This window comes from Mytilus californianus, unplaced genomic scaffold (genome assembly GCF_021869535.1).
Source record: "Mytilus californianus isolate M0D057914Y unplaced genomic scaffold, xbMytCali1.0.p SCAF_1, whole genome shotgun sequence".
Classification (NCBI taxonomy): domain Eukaryota; kingdom Metazoa; phylum Mollusca; class Bivalvia; order Mytilida; family Mytilidae; genus Mytilus; species Mytilus californianus.
The window spans coordinates 92,096,652-92,119,327 of NW_026262581.1; the positions used below are offsets into that span (position 1 = coordinate 92,096,652).

The 22,676-nt window shown below is 32.1% G+C and overlaps 1 protein-coding gene across 3 annotated transcripts; it reads left to right on the forward strand.

Annotated features, from left to right (window-relative positions):
- Positions 1-240: 240 nt before the first annotated feature.
- LOC127726035 (uncharacterized) lies at positions 241-18,252 on the forward strand. 3 transcript variants are annotated; one of them, XM_052233370.1, is made up of 7 exons: positions 241-283; positions 2,911-3,042; positions 4,473-5,980; positions 6,973-7,164; positions 14,297-14,677; positions 15,761-15,909; positions 16,154-18,252. In XM_052233370.1, exons 2-7 carry the CDS (start codon positions 3,036-3,038, stop codon positions 16,458-16,460), a joined length of 2,544 nt encoding a protein of 847 aa, XP_052089330.1. In that variant the 5' UTR covers positions 241-283; positions 2,911-3,035; the 3' UTR covers positions 16,461-18,252. The 3 variants fall into 3 exon arrangements, with proteins under 3 accessions (XP_052089330.1, XP_052089313.1, XP_052089324.1); XM_052233353.1 differs by lacking the exon at positions 241-283 and adding an exon at positions 365-405; XM_052233364.1 differs by lacking the exon at positions 241-283 and adding an exon at positions 2,236-2,415.
- The last annotated feature ends 4,424 nt before the right edge of the window (positions 18,253-22,676 follow it).

Here is a 22,676-nt window from a genome sequence, read left to right on the forward strand (position 1 = left end):
GGAATTTACTTTGTATCTATAACAAATAATTTATTGTTTATAAATTAAAGAAAACGTCTTATTGTTTATAAATTAAAGAAAGAGTATCATTGTTTATAGATATGGATAAAAGATCAGCTGAGAAAAAAAATGTTTGTTTATATATAGTTCTTCATATTGTTATGATCTTATGTGATATGTTTGGTATGTTACATACTTATGTTTCAAGTGGTATGATAAATTAGGGCATGCTGTAGTGTATCAAGTGAATTTTTAAATATTGGATTTCCAGCATTGTATACGGGTAAATCTATTTTTAAAAACACTCCCATAATGTTTTTTGATACACATTTAATTTTATTCATTTATTGTGCACTAGGTGAATTTACAGGTATGATAACAATAAGGAAGTATGAGATATGGATGGTAGGTCTTATATTTTATTTTGACCTGTACAATGACACAGGAAACGCCTTGTATTATTTGTAAATTTGTCCCCTGTTTATGAATTTACAAATGCTTTTTACTTTAAAATAGTTCATTTTGTATAAAAAAAAGTCGAGTATTTTTTCTTTTTTTAAGCTAATATGTTTCATATTTACAAAATATATCATAACGAATAAGCATGTCAGTCGTTGTTCTCTGTAAATTCCATTTACATACTTTGCTTTAACCTCAGTCTTCATGGTCTATGTTAAAAATCATTTTGTTTTAGATTTTATATAGTTCTTATATACATAAATGACTGGATTATAGAAATGAGATTTTATCTTCTTAATTATAACATATTATTTTATTATGCTGTATTGATTGTAATAATTTTCTGAAATATGGGCCTTTGCCAATTATGGTAATTGTGTTTGTGCCAATAAAACATTTGTATATTTGTATAAAAACACATGTTTAATCTTATCAAAAACTAATTTGAGGTCTGATATTCAGGAAATTTTTAATATTAAACTCACAAATTTGTACATGTTTTAAAGGTTATATGAAATATATTTATGACATGTCGTTACTGAAAAATCTTTATTTGTATACAAATATTAAAATTCAGTGTCTTTTTTTCCTATATAGCCATATGACTATTTCGTGCAGAAATTCGTGTTTGTCGTTAAACAGTGATTTCCCTAAAAAATTAAGTCATTAATATATTTCATAATTACTGCAGACGTTTCTGTAATAATCAATTAATTTTGACAAGAAATATCTTCAGTAGAATTTTTATTAAAAATGCGTATTTAAATATGAAATAATAGGGGAATTTCCGATTGGTGAAACACTTTTGACCCAAGACGGTATACCAACACTTCATTCCTGTATGAACAATTCCAATTTCGGAATAATAAAAATTTCTCTTGTAAACAATAATGTGAAACAATGGGGTTTCATATTTTTGTGACAAATTTAGAAGTTAAGGATCACCAGTCATTTAGCCTTCATTGGATACTTAAATTACCAAAATATATTCTACATAGTTTGATATTTACACCTATGCGTAGAAACTATTTTGTTTTGAATATGTACTACTTTCCAGTATGCTCTTTTTGATCGGGCCCGTTTAGGTGGTGTTAAATCTTACAAAGTCTATCCGAATTATTTTGTCAACATTTCCGCTCAAACCGGTGCTAGGGGCCGTCTTAAATTGCCTGTGAGGTGAGAATTGTTTCTTTGATTTTTTTATCCGTGTTGGAGGCCTCACTGTGAATCTGAGATGAAGAACAGCAATAAAAGCGCTGTTCCTTTGGTTTTTATTGTGTATTTTTGTTCTGCATGTACTGTCATGAGTGGATACCAATATCCTTTGTTTTTCTATTATATTAACGGGGTTTGTCTCTTGTGATGTGTGGAGGCCGTAGAAAGTTACCCCGTGCTTGAGGTGTATGCTCTTCTATTTTTATTAAAGTTAAGGTGTATTTAATCTTGAAATAACTTCTCTCATGTGTGCCATATCATTCTCTCAATTTAAGCCAGTTTGTGTTCTAAAATTTAATGATACGCACACCACCTATTATGGAACCCCATTACTTTCTATGTTAAATTTTTGAATATCAAGCATTCATGGGGGAGGGGGCGGTCTATATACCGCCATTAACATCTCGGACCGTACTGGTTACCGGAACTTTTGATATTTCAAATCAGGTAGTTCATATATGAGAAACAGTCAATATATGCCCTCCTTTTTAAATTTATTGATACACTTTTGTAATAATCAAAATTATCAGTCAAAAGGTGTTCTATAAGGATCACTAGTCATTCACGCTTGATTTGATACTTTAATTACCAAAATATATTCTACATAGTTTGATATTTACACCTATGCGTAGGAACTATTTTGTTTTAAATATGTACTACTTTCCACTATGTTTATTTTGGCCTGTCCCGATTAGGTGGCGTTAAATCTTACAAAGTCTACCGAATTAAACTTGAAGTCAGGTGAGAATTCTTTTTATTTTTTTTTTTTTTTTTGCTCCGCTGTTCCTTTGCTTTTTTGTGTTTTTTGCTGTGCATGTACTTATTTTGTGCCATGGATGGATATATCATATCCTTTGTTTTTCTATGTAAAAGACAATAATCCAAAAAGAGTTATTAAAACCACTCCGAATTGTGTGTACACATAAATTATTCAATTTTATACATTTGTGATGGTTTTAAAAATATATCAATTGCAATTTGAATGGAAAAATACTTGGCAAAGCAGGTACACACTAGGGTATGTCAATTTCCATTTCCGTGGGAAATACTTCTCTTCATTCATTTCCTACTCAATTATTGGCACCAAATTTGGAATTATTTCCTTGTTTTCACCAAAGTCCATTGAATCAGAATTTATTTTCTGACACACAATACCAATGATGTGTTAATCAATTATTAATACATTTTATGTGTAAGATATATTCCCCGTTTGTGAATTTCTTATGTTTACTCCAGAGATAACCCGTCTAGTAACCAGTGATCACGGTGCCAATGATACAGTGACGTTGTATCCATACCAGAATACAACAGAGATAATACTAAGCAGCAATGAAACAACAGTACATGTAGATCCGACTGACATGTCTGGTATGTCATAATTATAATATCTGCTTTTATTTTCTTTAAATTAATATTTCTAAATTTTCACATTTCCTGGGCACTGTAAATGCATGTAATTATACAATCAACTCAATTTACCTAATTGTAAAGAGGGTATCACCAGCCCATTAGTCAGTACTTCTGTGTTGACATGAATTATCATTGATATGGTCATAACTAATTAACTGTTTACAAAACTTTGAATTTTTCGAAATACTAAGGATTTTCTACCCCAGAAATAAATTACCTTAACAGTACTTTTTTTAATCGAGTGCACGGATGAGTCTTTTGAAGACAAAACGCGCGTCTGGCGCACATAATTTTAACCCTGGTATCTATGATGAGTTTATGTAAAATATCTTTCCAAATTATGCAGTTCATTATGGTAGTTTGAAATCGAATACGGAAGACATAACCTGACAGTTTTGATATAATTGACCTGTGTTGTATTTGATTTCATTTTTTACAGAAAAAAAAAACAACTTGGTAGTAACATCTATTGAAACATATTAGTAAACCCTTTATCTGGTACACACTAAGCTTTTACCTGTTTAGGATTTTGACTGTTATCAATTATGGCATAATGTTATTTCATTTTAGTATTTCGCCTTTTCTAAAGCTTACCTTTTTTGTTGTACTTTTTAATGCTTGACTTGGACTGTAGAATTTGCATATATTCCTTCAAATTTAGCTTTTCTTTTGACAAATTTAGTTGCTGTATCACTTTAATCAATGTTCTTTGTTCATACAGCACAGTGAATGATTTTGGTTAACGACCTCCCATTTGATATGGCAAATCTTTGACAGTTCTATCTTATTGACTTATTTGACTTATTTGACTGCATTTCCTTGAAAAGTAGATGAGTCAAAGCCTATGAAATTTGAAATCAGAATAAACGAATCAGCCAATTGTCTGAACAGTACTGAATTTACTGCACATGATAAGTCTGAATATTGACTGAATTGACTTAAAAATTTATTGTCTTTTTAGAGTTGTTCAGAACAAAATTTCCGTTTCAGATCAAAATTGGTTTTTCTAGTGCAAACCACAGGCACTTGTCTGAATTTATTTTATCTATACACCTTTATTAGGATATATAGGTAATGTTTTTCGGAAAAAAAGTTTCTGTGGCCCAAACGTTGCATTTTAATTGCCCTTATGCTTTATTTAAAACAGAATTTTGCTGCATTTCAGTATCAGAGGTAATAGGTTAAAAAGAAGTCAATAATCCAACTAAGCGTTACGTCTATGTACAATCCAGAAAAGCTCTTCTGACGCACAAAATTAATAAGTGTTTTGGATCATTCGTATCTCGATATACTAGAATATAAATGTAATAAGTACGTGTTTGAATTACAATGTTTTGATAACATACATGTATATCCTTCATTAATTTAGTAAATAACCTTTATTGTAGAGAAAAACGAAATGTGGTTCCAGGTTTCCATTGCCTTATTTGTGGTTGTAGGAGTCTTTCTTATAATGTTTATATTTTGCTTCATCAGACAAAGGCGAATATTGAGAAAAGCTTTGTCTCGTACATTAAATAGACACATAAGTGGACGGACTTCGTTAAGTCATAAATATAGTATTAATTCGGGATTCGAGGCAAGTGACGATAAAGTTACCATAGCAAAAACAGAAGACGTTACTGCCCAGTCACAAGAAAATGTCATAACAAGGCGAAATGATTCAAACTGTGAATCAGGATTCGAATCATTTCCTGGGTCAATCATGGATCGAAGGAGAGACAATGTCTATGAATCTGGTATAGGATCAATGGAAGGTTCCATAAAGGAATACAAAGGCAAAATAGAAGAAGAGTATACAACAGTTAGTGAAAGACATGCCATATTTCACACAAGACATAGGCGAATAAGCGAAGAGGACTCGTACAAGGAGGAATCAGAAATTCAGAGAACAACTCAATCCCTTGATTTTAAAGACGTTTTGAAAAATATAGAAGCTTACGCAGCCGGGATAAGTACAATTACAAATGACGCTGAAAAGAACGCCGACAGTTTTATCGAGGATGATTATGAAAACGTTTTGGACGTAACAGAAAAAGAAGCCAAAACGATTATTATTGATACTGAGGAAATATCAGCTCGAAATTTGGAAAACCCTACTTATGGTATAATAGAAGAGTATGATAGAGAAATAAGTGATACCGTAGAAGCAATAGAAAGTGACGATTCTGAAGTTGAAGAAAATGCATGCGCAGGTAGTAATCATCACATGTACCAAAACTATGGTCATCTAAGGAAAGATTATCTCAGTGAATTAAAATGTAATTCTGCAGCTAATTCGCTAAATTTCTTGAATTTGAACTGGGATTACAAATGTGACATAGACATAAATGGGGGTTTAGTTAAAGCTCCTAATTCAGATATCAGTTTGTGTTTACCGGCAAATTTTATTTCAACACCAGCAACAACTATCTTCTGGTCAATATTCGCACAGGATTATGAGGTGAAATCAAAGACGAATTTAGAGTCATGTATTGTGTCGCCTGTAGTGGAATATTATACACCATATAAAGAAAAATTTGACGAATATGTGGTGATTGAATTGCCACATTGTATATCAGAACATGAAGACGCTATGGTGCAACCTTATTGGTTCCACCCAAATGCTCAACCAACTGAAGGTAAAATCAACGTCCATCAAATTCCACATGTAAATGAAGATGACTTACATTCAAATGCATTACCCGAAGTGTTTTTCATTAAAACACGTCCAGGTTTTGTGACTATATATACAATACACTTTTCTGTTTACTTTTGTGCGTGTTCCCAAAATTTCCCATTAGAACTATATGCTGTGACATTTGGAAAATATGTTCCCATTGACCATAACCAGGTGAACATCAAAATCAAAGTTCACATTGCAGATGCAAAAATTACTTTGAAGGACTGTTTAGAGGTAAGATAAATTAATATTAAACCTTAATTCAATGAAACTGACGTAAAGTTATGTATCAGTTTTATTAACTAAGGCTTACAACCTTAAGGGTATTTTGGCACATACAATACAATGTATTGTTAATCTAAATTTGATTTTTCATCGTTTTTGTTTCTACAAGGAATGCCTGTTTTGATTACTATTTTGAAAGCCCGATGACTTTTCAGCTTACTATGGTATGGGTTTTGTTCATTATTGAAGGCCGTGTGCGTTGGAATGTAGTTCTTCACATCCTTTTGTCCTTGGTGGATAGTTGTTTCATTGGCATTCATACGACATCTCCTCATTACTTTGCATCACGGAGTGAAGATATTAGTTTCAATCGATATACACGCCATCTTGAAATTATTACCAAACATAAGTTAGTATTGATTTGTTGCTTACTGGTGTGACTAAGATTCTATTGACTTGAATGACTTTTTAAAATAGGAACAAACCAGGACGGGAGACGGAACTATCTATGGATGATCTGACAGTATGAATACTCGAGACCCAGTCGATGAATATGTTGCTATTGGTTTGCATTTTTTAATGCATAATCTCTGCTGTAGTCCATATAGCGCTATTAGTGTTATTCACATTTTTTTCTATGTATGGTGTTTGGTGTTAATACAATATCATCGGCCAATACAAAACTATACGGAAATGATAGCCTTGATCACTGATGCGTTTACTCGATGCTGACCGATATGTAACATTACTACTAACAATAATGAAACTGAAACCCAAATAAAAGTATCCGAAAATAGGAAAAAAGAATAAATACTTCTGACGAAAAAATATAAAAATTGACGTTTTTTCTAAAAAAAAGTAATCACAAAATCACAAAAAATAACCACAAAAACAAAAGTTGACATTAATTTATGATATTGCTAAGCACTGCTTACCTTTTTTGGAAGGTTACACTTGTATTATATAGATTTGGAAATTTGTAGATTTTTTTTTAACTGCAGGCATTGAAACAAGATGAACAAGTATTGGGTTACAGTTACAAAGGTAAGACAGAAATAGATGTAGCAGACGATATCGCGGGATCAGACTCCATAGAAATAAAAGTGGATTTCGAAGATGTTCCTAGAAATATGAATCCCATATGGAAACATTCTGTAGACAAGGAAGGATTCCCTATTCATCCAGCTTCAAAGGTATGTTTTCATATACATACGAAGAAATGAATTGTGAACTGTACTTTAACCTGCAGAAATATCCACTGCTTACTTTAGAATTGAATGTTTCTTTTTATAATTTTATTTAGTTGTAAAAACGTTGATCACATTTTCTATGAAACGCTTCCGCCCTTCATATTAATAATCTTCGCACGATCAACGCTTTTATAACTCTATATAGCATTCAATTCTTATCATTACATTTTTTATGATACTACAACTATGAAATGACGAGTAATATCACATTTTCCTATGCATTGTTATTACGTTTCATAGGAAGTAAATAAACTCATCATAGATACCAGGATTGCAGCACGTGCTGTCATGACTGTTGCATTTTATTGGGAAATAAAAAATCTAATTTCGGAATGCCTCGCGATTGATGTCAGCCAAAAAAAATTACGGATTCTTGTGAAACATACATGTAATGTAATTGTAAGTTATTCTAGGACAAAACACAAGTATATGTTCGGTATGAACAAGGCACAACAGTTTTAGACCATATTAAAACATTTTTGATAATATTGTGACATGTTAGTATCTGTTTTGGGAACAGCGGTAGTTTCCATTAATTGAATTTTGATTTTCCAACTTGCTGCTTTGAAATAAGGACAGCCGATTTCATCGGGACTTGACGAGGTAAATCACCCACAAACTCCCTAAAACTAATAACTATACATATATCTTAAAACTGAAACATATAAATTTGTTAAACATTATATATTAAGCTCCCTTGTGCATGTGTCTTTCTTCTATAACTGATTTGAGAGTGCTTGGAGTGTAAAATAAAATTTGCAATTTTTAAAAACAAGCCCTTAACTCATCTTGTATAGTTTGTTCTTATTTTGTTATGTTACACCATTGTCCCGGGTTAGGATGAGAGTTTGGCGCCAGCAACCTAGTTCAACCCTGCAACATTCTGTATGTGCTTGTCCAAAGTCAGGAGCCTGTAATTCAGTGGTTGTCGTTTGTTGCTATATATCATATTTGTGTTTCGTTAATTTTTTTGTACACAAGTTTTTTGGGTTTTTTTTATCAATCTTTTTTCTTTATTTCCATCAATTGCTTGTTACATTGTCTTCAACAAGTCCAAGCTCCTTGTGAAGAAAAAATATAATTTACAATTCTATTATATTAATAAATTATAAAACATCAATATAATAAATGTTTTTTTACATTAACTAAGAATTTAACTTCTTCCAACTTTTTAGTATAACACATTCGTTTTGTAAATTCTCTAATGAATAGACAAAATACATCAAGTCTTTTTTCATTTTCTGATCAGATAAATAGTAGGATTTATAAATTGAATATCCAATAAAAGTAATTAGATAGTTAAAGCCAAAGTAATATTTACCTGATATTTTACAGCCAAAAACAAGATCTTTTAATGTAATATCTTTTTCTATATTTACTTTTTTCAATAAATTATGAATTTTTCTCCAAAAATTGTTTAAAAAGGAACATGATATAAAATAATGATAATAATCTTCTTCAGTAAAACATTTGTTACATAAATCATTGTTTGTTACCTTCCATCTAAATAATAACTTTTTTGTAGGTAATATACTTTGTTAAAGTTTCCATCGATACATCTTCAATTCATTTTCTTCTAAATAGTAAAAAATAAAGCTGTACAATGATTTCAAATGAAATTATGTTTGTAATGGCAAAACATTCAACCATATATTTATACCAATCGGTTTTACAACTTTTTTCTTTACTAATTTGTTATATAATAACTTATTTGACAAAAAAAGAAATGTCAATATAATTGCCACTTATTGACAAACATTGTCGTTTTACATTGACTCTACTTCTCGTAGAATTCTCTGATCTTAAGACATTGTACCCAATCTTTTAGGATTGCGTTTTTAAGGATGTTAACTCAGCTATCCAGTTGGTTTTATTTTTCTATTTTTTGGAAAATTACATCTTGTGAAATTTCCCAATTTTCATCTAAAATATCATTTATATAAATCAAATTAACGTTTATCCAATTTTTGAAACATAGACTTTTGTTATCAAATTTAATGTATTTATTTCCCCAAATAATTTGTTTTCTAATTTCGTAAAAGGTTTTTGGTTTATCTGTCTGTCCTCTTCCTGCTTTCATCCAGCTTTTTAATACATTTTAAAAAAATTTGGAATATTTGGTAAATATTGATCAACTTTATTATAATCCATATTCATATAAACTACTAGGCAATTTTTTCCTAAGCCTTGTAAATATTTCAAATGTATAAGTTGCCATCTGGCAATATCTGTATTTAAGATTCTACCTATCCATGATGCTTTTAGTGATTCAAGTGACTTTCAATATCAATCATATTCAAACCCCCGTTTTCATAACTAGCAATCAACGTATTTCTTTTAACTTTATCTGGTTTGTCATTCCATATAAATCTAAAACCTTTTCTTTCTATTTCTTTTTTATATTTTTCGGGAAATACACATGAGCTAGCTAAATAGGTGAAGAGTGGTATAAGCAAAGCTCTGATGATCAAAATTTTTCCTACCATAGTGAGATTTCGCTTTTTCCAAAGGAATAACAATTTGTCCATGTTCTCTATTTTATTTTCAAAATAAATTCCTAAAGCTTTTACAGGTTTATTTGTCCAATTAACATTTGCTATCTTGTCTTAACTGTTTTTGAGTTTTCCTATCCATATCCCTTCTGTTTTATTTTTATTTTTAATTAATCCCGAATAAGATCCAAAAAATTCAATTTCATTCAATGCTAGTTCGATATCATTTTTATCATTAAAGTTGTGTCATCAGCTAATTCGCTTATTTTAATACATTGTGTTTTCCTATCAAATTTTATCTAAAATCCTTTTATATCTTTGTTGTTTCGAAATCTCAGTGCCAATATTTCAACGGATATGACAAAAAGTAGAGCAGATAAAGGACACCCTTGCCTAATCCCTCTTGAATTTTTAAACATTTCTGAAATCCACCCATTATTAATAATACATGTTTGAATATCATTATACACATTTTTAACCCGATTTATGAATGATTCATTTAATCCAAAGTAATATAAAGTATCTAACATAAATTTCCATTCAAGAGTGTCAACGGCTTTTGAAAATCGACAAAAGCAATAGCCCCTTCTATATTATATATGTCTGCATAATCTATAATATTTTGTATTTGCCTTAAATTGAATCCAATAAATCTATTTTTTATGTATTCAGATTGATCTGTGTTGATGAGGTTTTTTAGAACTGTATTCAGTCATTGAGCTAGTACACGGGACAGCATTTTTAAGATCTACGTTTAATAATGAAATTGGTCTATGATTTTCTAATATTAATGGGTCCTCCTTTTTGAATATTAACGACAAAACACTAGACTGTTGCGAGTAGGTCATTAAACTATCTGCATGACCCTTATTATATACTTTAACAAGTATATATTTAAGCCTCTCCCAAAACATTTTGTAAAATTCTACGGTTAGATCGTCAAGCCCAGGAGACTTATTCAATTGCATATTTTGTATTGCCTCAGAACATTCTTCAGGCGTTTTTGTCTCGCCTTGATGGAGTCAAAAAGCGAGACATAGGTATGCTGTTTCCGGCGTCGGCGACGGCGGCGGCAACAATGTATTAGTTTGTGATTAGGTCTAGTTCATGGTGAACCACTAGTGGTAGGTCAATGATATTTACTATGCAGTTGTATCAGCATTGGCACATATTACCATGGAGATTATTTGGCCCCGCTCCCTCAGTCAAGGTCTATTGACTTTGAAACTTTGCTTAGTTTACATGTATTAGTTTGTGATTAGGTCAGTTTATGGGGAACCACTAGTGGTAGGTCAATGATATTTGGTATGCAGTTGTATTAGCATTGGCACATCTCATTATCATGGAGATTATTTGGCCCCGCCCCCTCAGTCAAAGTCTATTGACTTTGAAACTTTGCTTAGTTTACATGTATTAGTTTGTGATTAGGTCAGTTTATGGGGAACCAGTAGTGGTAGGTCAATGATATTTGGTATGCAGTTGTATAAGCATTGGCATATCTCATTTCCATAGAGATTATTTGGCCCCGCCCCCTCATTCATGGTCTATTGACTTTGAAACTTTTGCTTAGTTTTCATGTATTAGTTTGTGATTAGGTCATTTTAAGGGGAACTGTTAGTGGTAGGTCAATGATAATTGGTATGCAGTTGTATAAGCATTAGCACATCTCATTTCCATGAAGAATATTTGGTCCTTTCCTCTCAGTCATGTTTTATTGACTTTAAAACTTTTGCTTAGTTTACATGTATTAGTTTGTGATTAGGTCAGTTTAAGATGAACCACTAATGTTAAGTCAATGATATTCGGTATGCAAATGTATTGGCATTTGCAAGTTTCATTTCCATGGAGATTATATAACCCCACCCCCATCATGGTTCATTGACTTTGAAACTTTTACATAGTTTACAAGTTAATGTTTGTTTTTAGGTTTGTTTAAAGGAAACGACTTATGAAAAGTCAATGGTATTTGGTTTGCAGTTGTATTAGCATTGGCACATTTCATTTTAATGGAGATTGTTTAGCCCTGTACCTTCAGTCATGGTTCATTGACTTTGAATATTTGCATAACTTACATGTTAAAGTATTGCTATTTTAATTTCAACATTTGCATTATCAAATAACAAATAGGCGAGACATATCACTGTGTTAACAGTTTATTTTTTTATTTTTTTCTCGTTTGAATTGTTTTACATTTGTCATTTCGGGGCCTTTTATAGCTAACTATGCGATATGGGTTTTGCTCATTGATGAAGGCCGTTCGATGACCTATAGTTGTTAACTTCTATGTCATTTGGTATCTGGTGGAGAGTTGTCTCATTGGCATTCATACCACATCTTCTTACTTTTTTATTTATACTTAAAATAGGCTAACAAATGTGAGAGAAAGGGACGCTGGAGAATAAAACAAGGAAGTACGTTTGTTGTACATTTTATAATTGAATTGTTTGACTCTTTCATAATTGAGGATGTCACATGCGCTCGTGACTCGAGTATTTCCGTACTTGTTGTACATACGGAAATGGGTCAATCTACATTACATTAATAACTACATCACTTGGAAACCCAACCAATATTAAATCGAAACTTACTAAAGATGAAATCCTGGACAATAATAGATTCCCTTTGGAATTTCAAACAACGATGAACTTTCCTTAAATGTAAAACCTTGAACATGTTGAAGTAAATTATAAAGTGTACAAGTTTGAAAAGACCAAAAGTCCTTATATTTCACATTGTTTACAAAACGGCTGGTCGAGAATATTTAAACATGATTTATTATTTCCGCTTAGATTGAATCGATTGATAACAACATACTTAATATTTTAAAATCCAATCTTCTATGAAAAAATAATTGTCTGCTTTTTACCTTTCTTTATCGTGCGTAGAATACATTTCGATGCTTCTCATGAAAATTATGCTTTGACAAGGCAATGATATTATATAACTTCAAATCACCATAATCTCAAAGTAATGCTTTATCTGAAAAAAAAGAGTATGCATATAATTAATTTTCAAATCATTTGGAAACGAGTTGATATTGATAATCCAGGCACAAGAAAGATATTTCAAATGTGGTAATATTAGTGTACAGACTAAAAAAAGTAAAATCATCATTATCATAAAATTAATAAAGTATTTTTTAGGATTTTCTTGTCGTATAAACCATTAAAACTAAACATTATCTGACTTATATACCGTCAAAATATTATTTTATTCAATTTTACAAAGATTTACAGGAAATTGCATGCATCCCATTTTACATTAAATTGGAAGATTATTTTCTTATGTGTTTAGGTATAACCGCGCCTAACGGTTCAATTATAAAGCGTAATAAAACGCACTAATCTAGATATAAACATTAGTAATCACTGTCCAATTACAATAAAAATGTTACTGTATTTGCACTTGAAGACCCAGCAGTAAGAAACAAATGATTTTTTACGAAACTTTGGTGACCATTTTATTATATTAACTTTATGAGAGGATTGTGCTATGTTTTTTTTCTGGTTTCATAGCATTTTTACTACAAAAAAACAGATTATTTTTCGACAATTTTAAATGAACTTATTCAAATTAATTGTTTTCTCTCTTTTGTCTGGCAAAAATTGATAATCAGGATAGAATATTATAACCTCCTCCTCGTTAAATTACGTGGCTCTTCCCCAGTAGAAAATGAAAATATAGTATTAAGTAATGTGTGTTTTCATATTGGCCCTGTTATATGTCCAAGGTCTGTAATAATGGTCTAATGGTGTCTGTAATTGTCGGAGGCAACGCAGAGAAACACGTTACCACCTCCGAGGCAATTATTAATTACCAAAGGCATATAACAGGGCCATTAAGAAAACATCCATTACTTAATCCATGTATTAACCAACTAAACAGAGGAAATATTTGTTTTTACTAAATAAGTAAATAATTGTTAAAATGCCAAGTTTTAACTAAAATCGCAACAGGGCCTTATTGTTGTTTTTTAAGTTCAATTGCAATGTCATTGATATACAAAGAATATAGATAAAGATTTACCTTACAAATAATCAACAGTACTTTGGAAGAAATTTGAAAACTTTCCTATCAATTTAACACATTTAATTTTGGTATACGTATAGATTTAGTAAGAGTTAACAAGCTTCCACTTATACCACATCTGATTAGTCTTTACTACAGTTTGAAATGGGATACACTATCAAATGTTTTTTTAAAGTCGATGAACAACCAACAATAAAAATTGGAGTGCAAAGATGTCATCGGTTGTTCGATTACCTGGACTAAATCGTTATTATCTTCAATCTTCAAAATATTTGTTCAGAAATCTCACTGGCTGTAGTCTTCCGATTTTTTAAACCTATAATAATATAAAAAGGTATAACAAAAATACCGAACTTCAAGTTAGATTTAAAAAGGGGAAGTCCATAAAAAAGACAAAATCAAACGTTATTTATCAACGGAACGAGTGAAAAAAACTGTCATATTCCTGCCTTGGTACAGGCATTTTCCGAAGAATATGATGTAATATAATATAACATAAATGTGTTTTCATACATGATATTTTTTCATGAATTTAAAATAATTATATTTTACAGAGTTGGAATCTTTCTAATCGGTTCAAATGTGGTCATCACAAATTCATACAGACAACAAAGGAATGGCAATTCAAAAATGAAAGTCCTCCAAGGTTTAGAACTGTATTCCAATGCTTCATCGAAATATTATACAAAAAATACATTGAAGAAAGCATCAAACAGAAAGCATTAGAAGAATCTGACACAGACGAGGGAGCGACATCAGATTATGAAGCTATGGAACATATTGATTTAGAAAAAGCTAAACGTCTGTCAAGCCACAGAACTGTACCTAAGTCAGAAAACGGTATTAGTCACACAAGTCATCAATGTGTTAGCATTAGAACACGAATGACAGTCGACATCGACCTCTCAGACACAGTTATTGAAAACCACTATCCAGTAAGTCAGCAATTTAAACATAACGAGGATGTAGATATTCACCCAAATAAAAAATAAATTGAAATTGCTCAATTGTTTTCTTTCCTCAGAGAGATTTCAATACATATGTACCTGCACCGTGACCAGCGCCATAGACCACTCGGTCGATTATTGCTAAAAGAGAAGTAAGAAAGTCATACTAAAACAAAACCATTTTGTGAAAAGTAAAACTTTATAATGACTCTCAGATACAAATTGTTGCGGAAGACCTTCGATCTAAGAATCATATTGTTGGAAAGTCTTTGTACATCGTTTCGACTATTCAATATTCCGATTGCAGTATAGGTTATTACAATCTTTATGATTTGACCTTGTAAGTGAAATATTGTATACAGGCAAAATTTGCCATACCGCTTTTCAGTTTATAGATGATGTAAATGCACTTTAATTACGGTTGTTTATATACCCTTTTCGGTTTTGATGCATCAAATATGCCCCAAAAAGTTCTTTGGGCTTGCTTGGCTCAACCAACAAAGCGACGAACGGATCTGAATTAACTGAAAAATAGTTTAGTCGTTTAGTCCATTTTCAGACTTATCCACTGCGGTAAAGTCAGTACTGTTCAGACTTCGCTTGCTGGCAATTAGATCTGTTTAGACTGTTCAGTAGTTGTTATTTACTGTTTAGATTGAGGTCTAAACAATATGCATGCATGTAAAACAAGGTGATAAAATAGAAAACACTTAGAAGAATACTTATAAAGGTTGAACTGTTCTCCACAGGAAATCACAATGTTAATAATATTCTGAGTTTTATTAACCGTTGGATACATTTCTTATTATTTAGTCGACATCTCATTTTATTCCTCCTTTTGTCAAAAAATGGTAATTGTTAACTATTAAATCCTGAACAATGCGAAAAAAAAACAAAACTCTTGTTTATTTAGCATATGATCGTTAATTCGTTTAGAACTGTTGTCACGAATAAAGGAGAACATTTCTGTTGTACTCCTTAAGCCAATAAGGAAATTTGGGTTATTTGGTTTATTAAAATCATTGAAACAACGATGAATTAAACATTGATATTATCGAATTTTTGTTACAGGAAAGCATAGATGAGTTGCAATGCTTGCCATCCAGGCGAGGTATATTACCTAGTATAATATATGAAATAGTCGATGGCTTAGAGGATGACAAATTTAACGAAATGTGCCGACGACTTGGTGCCGACAGAGAATTAAGATCTCTCATGAGGTATATTATTTTAATGACAAGTTAAAGAACAGTCTTACTTCATTATGAAATTTTATAATATAACCAGAAATTAAAACCATGAAAATGATAAGAATTATGTGTATTTGTTCAATTCAATACTAGATATTTTAGACTTGGTTGTTAAAAAGATTTAGAAAATCAATTAACTATATGACTTAAATAAGATCCCATAATGCTTTTATCAAAACAATCCGTCTAAGAAGTAAGCCTTTGTTCATTTTAGATCCAGCGATAATATGACCAGGGGAAAGAAATATGATTTATTAGACGGCATCAGGGACGATATGTCTGATGGAAAATTTTGTAGAGAAATACTCACAGTCTTAATGATAATGAAAGAAAATAAGCTAAGACAAGCTATATCCGAACATATACAGAAAGCTACTCATACCGGTGAACGTTCAGTTGCCAGTATAGAACCACAGACTGCCAATTTCCAGAGACTTATTCCTGTCCAGAATGAAGACAGAGAAACGTTACACCAGAGTTTAAATTACAATGATGAAACATTTAAAAAGGTCGTAGAATGAAAAAGTTCCAAATTAAGAAATATGAAATATTGAACCTATAAAATTGATCGACAAGTATTAAAGTGAAAGCGATTGTATATTCGATACACGTGAAACACTCAACTTAACGTAAATGGACAATAGATTGCAATATGTGTCCAATCTCTACCTACCTAAGTCTAAGTGTTTCCAAACGCAGGAGATCAGTTTTCTCTTCTATGTTTGGCTCTATTTCATCTTCACTAATTTCACGTGTGCTACTTCCGTTGGTATATGTGTAGTTAGTGGTAAAATCATATATCATTGGGTGGTCTTTCCAGTGCATGATTAGACGACATTCAAAGGTCTTTACATTCTTTGCAGTCACTACGGTATCTGGTAGGCTGTCTCACACTTCCACTTCTCGGTTCGTGAAGTAGTATTTCCTAAAGTCTAGTCTGCTTCTGTTTTTAACCAATATCATCGAGTTTCCTCTTGTTGCCGAGTTTTTGTTTCGCATAAATAAGCCTTCTGTTTCTCTTTGGTCATATACTCCTGTTGTTATCTTGTAGGTCTCTCTGTCATGTCGCCTCTTAACCTTCATAATTTTAATGTAGGAATTTTCAGGTTTTTTATTCGTTCTTCGTTCACACGAAATTTTGGAGAGATTCAACATCCACTATTATAGGTTGTTTATATTTAACAGAGTACGGGGTGTGAACATTACCCTTCGGTTTACAAAAAAGGTATTTGTGACGCATTTTATTCAACATTTCATGTATATTCTAAGAACAATACAGGTGTTTAACGTCTATGAAACATAAACTCAAAACAAAAACCTAGAAATGAATGAATATGAAGAAAAAATTCTAGAAGTCGCCGTTTTAAGTTAAACATTTATCTACGGGAAAGCTCTTGCGCAAGTGTCCGGGGTAGTTTCCGCTATATATAGCATGTTATTAATGGAACAGTGAAATTCAATAAAAATCAATTGAAATATTTACATAAATTATGTGAACCACAGAGCAAAATTACTTAAATGAAGAGATCTGATTTTGCTTGTCGTTTCTCCGCCTACCAAATTTGAGCATGCATTCAAAATGTAAATTGTTATTTTCGCTTTTCCCTTTAGCCTGTAATATAGTAAAAAAGGGGGGACGGATTTCCAAATGCCCGCTCGGATCTATGCCAATAAACTCCTCTTAGACACAAGGCTTAAAATCTTACCTTAGTGCAACAAAATAGGCCCAACCGAAGACAAAGATTTTCAAACAACAACGCACCATGAAGAACAATTGATTTTGTGTAAGACTATCAAAATAGAGTGCACGAAAATCTGACTTAAAAAATGATTACTTCTTAAACAACATTATTCTAAAAGTTCACAATATGAATCTGAAAATAAATAAATTAATCCAATTCTTATGCCCGCAATATATCGGGTGCATTTTGGTAATGAATATGATATGAACGTATGTGCGACGTGACAAGTGTTGTTCAAATTGGGTAGCTATAGGTAAAATGCATAACACATCTGTGCCAATTAAGACCAACAGAACCTAAATAAAAGAGCTGTATCAGTCTAATGTCTTCGACAAAGAAAAGGGTTAAATAAAGGCTTTGTTTATATTGTTCATATTTTCAACATTGATTGTATTTTAGAATGACTGTACTTGAAGTAAAAATAATGACCACTGATGAAGTGTAATTTGAATAAGTTTATTGTTCAATCAGCTGTACATACTATATATCCAATTTTGCTATTGTTATTTACATTTTACACTATATTTGTTATGAAGGAAATTATTTTTAAAATAAATAATACACAAAATTCGTTTTTAATTTCTTAAGTCAATTTAAAGACGATAAAAAGGAGGTAGCAAACAATGATAATAACATGGATTTCAAGTAGCTTGACGCAAGTTTCGACTTCTTGTAGTAAATGACAAGCTGTATAGGATTCCAAACTGAATTCCAGTAGTAAGTGTACCGTTCGGGAACACATGTGCAATCATGGTCAGAAATAAACAAGGAGTAAATATGTCTCTAGTCATTTGAGACAACACGAAACCGTAACAATTGGCCAATTTATAATGGTGACCATGCACTTTGTGTGAAGCATTGGTTGCGTTCGTTCTTCATTTTAACAATTATGTATCTATGAGTGAAAGGAAATTGGGTATACGTCGATGGGATCCAGACGACAAAAATAACAAAAAGACATCCAGAGAGCGACATTTATTATATTCAACAAATATACAGGTGTCTTTACAATCGTTCATAGTATATAAAAGTTGCGAATAAACCTGCAATCATGAAATCCACATAGGAAGAGAATGCTCTGCATGGTATATCGTACGAATTGAGATACGTTAAAGCAATAATCTGGGGCAGAAGAAATATAACTACCCAAAGAACTATGGGGACAACACGCTGGGGCGCATTGCATTTGCGCCAATTTTTACAAAATCCAATCTTTCATTTGCGCCACAAGGTTATATTTCATTTGCGCCAAAAGATAAAAACTACATTTGCGCCATTTTACAGGTAACATATAACGGAAAAGTTTAGAATATTCATCGTGAAGTAACTAAGTAAGCTCATACTCATTTTTTAATATAAAACTGAGAGTCTCTTAGGTTTAAAATTATATAGTGTTCACATGTTTGAGGTGTCAAGATGGACATTGTCAATTTTGAGACAAACAGGCCGCGTTAGTCTTCTCAGAATTGGATTGTTTCATATTTTTCATGTCGGAGCCGTCTATAGCCGACTATACGGTATGGGTTTTCTCGTTGTTGAAGGCCGTGCGGTTGCCTATAATATTAGTTACATAGTGTGCTAGTGACCTAATACGGTATATATGGGGTCAGTAAATTCCATATGGGGTGAGAGCGAAGCTCGAATCCCCATATGGAATTTACTGACCCCATATATACCGTATTACGTCACTAGCACACTATGTAACGAATTTATCTTAACGACTATCTTAATGTGTGAAATTTAGAGTAGTGACCTGTCAAAATGAGCAAGTCTTCAATACCGTTAGCATTAAGAAACTACTTCCATTGATCCTACAAAAACAGATGCCAACAATAACAACTTCTTAGGTTTAAATGTGTTTTATGAATTTATTTCAACCTTCATCATCAATTTCTTCGTCTGTTGAAACCTTTAAGATTTTTTCTCAATACCGTTTTGTTTTTATAAAGGGACGTAACACCACTACTAACCGTGTATGACATAAGCCGCGCCTCCCTACTAACCTAATATGGAATATACACGGTCTCCACGCGGACGCTTTTAACCAATCATATTCCTAGAAATGTATAGGAGGTAAGATAATTGCTTATATCCACTTCATCTGAACTTGGGTGGATAGTTGTCATACCACATCTCTTATTTTATATAGAGGAAATAAGTCTGTATATTTTTATGACTACACATATAGGTTATCCGGCCAATGTACATGAGTACATCCGAGCCGTTGATTACAAGTCTTGTGTCAGAACAAACTTTTGGTTTTACTCAAGTGTGTAGTGCTTTCTTTAAGGTTTTATGATATCTTTAATTTATAAGAGAACTGTGTTTTAACATTTATATGAAAAGCCTCTTATTAAGAACATGTATAGTGCTTTCATTATGGTTACGATGACTAATTTTGGAGGAATATGTTTTATTATGCAATCAAAAACTTTGTTTTGAAGTTAATATTAAAAGATTCTGTTGAATAAAACTATTTTTATATTATTTACCTGTATTTACCTGTATTATTGGCGCAAATGAAATGTTTTATTTTGGCGCAAATGAAATATATGGTTTGTGGCGCAAATGAAAGATTATTTTGGGGCAAATGAAATGTCAATTGGCGCAAGAGCAAAGCACCAACACGCTATTATAATATGCGTACACCCATGGACATATGGTTTGAATTCAGTACGAAGAATCCCATAGGTGCGACCAATAAATTTGGAATTTAGTTTTTCTCATTACAAAAAGAGCAAATGACGAAATATGATGCATGTTTTCAAAACAATATGTTTTTTGTTCAGAAAGGAAAAAAAAAACAGATACAATTTCAAAATAGTTTTAAAAGCTCGTGGATACTGCGTTTAAAATCATTTCTTTTTAAATGTGAAATAAAACATGTAAAATTTGCGTTTGATAGTTTTGGGGATTTAGTAAGATTCGTTGTTTGTTCTGCCAACATTTCGAGCAAATCCACAGAAACAACTACTTTAATGTGGCCATAGCCGCAAGTGCAGTGTGAATAAAACCATTGACTTTTCAAATTCGACATTGAATTGAATTAGCATGAATTATGTCAGCCTTATAAGAATTATGAAAATGACAAATTGTATGTATACCAAAATTTTGTATACGCGTTCATCATGTTTATTCTGGGAAACATACTGCATATCAATTTTATTTTCATCCTTCGTTATGCTACCTTTTGAAGACTTCACATAATAAAATCTCATCGGTAGTTCCACTGTCTGTATCACTCTGCTCAGTTCTTAGTAAAATTGCATACCACGCCTTGTGTCTTCAAATACGTTGACCCTGCCTTCATAACTTTGACCCAGACATATCAGCGACGTCATAATGTATGAACCGACGTTGATAAGTTTGACCCGAACTTATCAAGTCATCTTCCGGTTTGCTAGTGAATTTAAATAAGCACTTGTTTCTATCATGCAAAAAAAAAATGCAAATACAACCCAATAAATCAATTATCTGATTGTCTGTATATTGATATTGTAAAATATCAGCTGCTCGACACAATCTGAAGCTTTTTTGAACTCGTTCGCTGCGCTCACTCGACAAAAAGCTTCATTTTGTGACTCGCAGCTGATATTTTACAATATATATACCCAAAACATCCGATAATCTATTTATCGAGCTTTTTCTGGTCTTTCCCTTCTCTTAGACAAGATTAACGCTTGAAGAAAGTTAGCTTGTTTTAAAATGTCTCATCACACTTTGTGACGTCGCTGATAATTTCTCTTCAAACATCGTGACGTCACTGGTATAATATTATAAGTTCTTCTAATGTCTCAAAGCCGTGATACGAGAATAACGGAGGGACTGGACAGGGTGATATAGGCGGAAGGAATGAAGAAAAATGATTTCTGTATATGCATTGTAGCTAATACAAGTAAATTGCATGTGTAATACAATCAATTGCAATCGTAATGTAGATATCAGGCAGCTGTAATGATATTGATATCAGTCACGACCTCAAAAGCAGACGACTTTTTTTACAACTTTAATTATGCAGTTTATTGCCAACAAACAAACCAACAATTGCATTAATATAAAAAACTGGGTTTTTTTTTGGTTTTTTTTTATATATATTGGTATTATGTATGTTGTCATGTCATCAATATCAGTCACGGTTGCAAATGCTTTATCACACCCCTATTCTGTAATACGTCACGTCACGTTACGTGAAAAACATCTACTTGAGGTATATAAAAACGTAATAACTACTGTTAACCAACTTATTTTCGCGAGCGCTTCATTTTCGCATCTTTCATAAATCGTCGCGAATATGTAACACTTAAGTCTTCCTTTATATAGATACATAAAAAAATCAGAAAACCGTGAAAATTAATCGCAGCAAAGTCGGCTGAAAATGGCTACACACGAAATTAAGTATCCGCGAAAATAAGTTGGTTTACAGTATTCTGCCCTGTTTGGTGTTATATCAGATTCCTCTCGGTTTGATCTTTCAACTGACATGTTTTCGTCCTCATCTGAGTCTAGCTTATAACTTGGAATAGACGGGAGTAGCGGATACCCAGATAATGATGATATAGGCCGACACATTTCTACTGTATTTCCATCAATAATTGGTGGAAGTCTTGGTTATCCAGAGGACGAAAATGGTCGGTTTGCTGTATTCTTATTTGCAATAAACAAAGTCGATAACCTAGCAGACGACATCGGACGATCCATTACCGTTGTCTTGTTTGTTCTAATTATTGGCGGAAGTTTTGTGAATCCAGAGGCTGACAAGGGTCGGTTTATATAAATGTCTTTTCTGTTTTCATCTAAAGATTCGCTTTTTCCTTTTTGCTGCGTTAGACAAATTAATCCCAAGATTGATAAATAATGACTTGTTTTTACCATTGCATTCTTATTAGTTATGGACGGTAACTGCAGGAATTCTGATGATAACTCTGGACAAGTTCTTTCGCCTTTATCGCATATGCTAACGAGAATAGGTAAAACAGGTTTTTGATTTGCCTCCGA

Coding starts and splice junctions, on each gene's coding strand:
- LOC127726035 (XM_052233353.1), top strand. Junction 3,043..4,472: donor AGATCCGACTGACATGTCTG/GTATGTCATAAT, acceptor CCTTTATTGTAG/AGAAAAACGAAATGTGGTTC. Junction 5,981..6,972: donor CTTTGAAGGACTGTTTAGAG/GTAAGATAAATT, acceptor TTTTAACTGCAG/GCATTGAAACAAGATGAACA.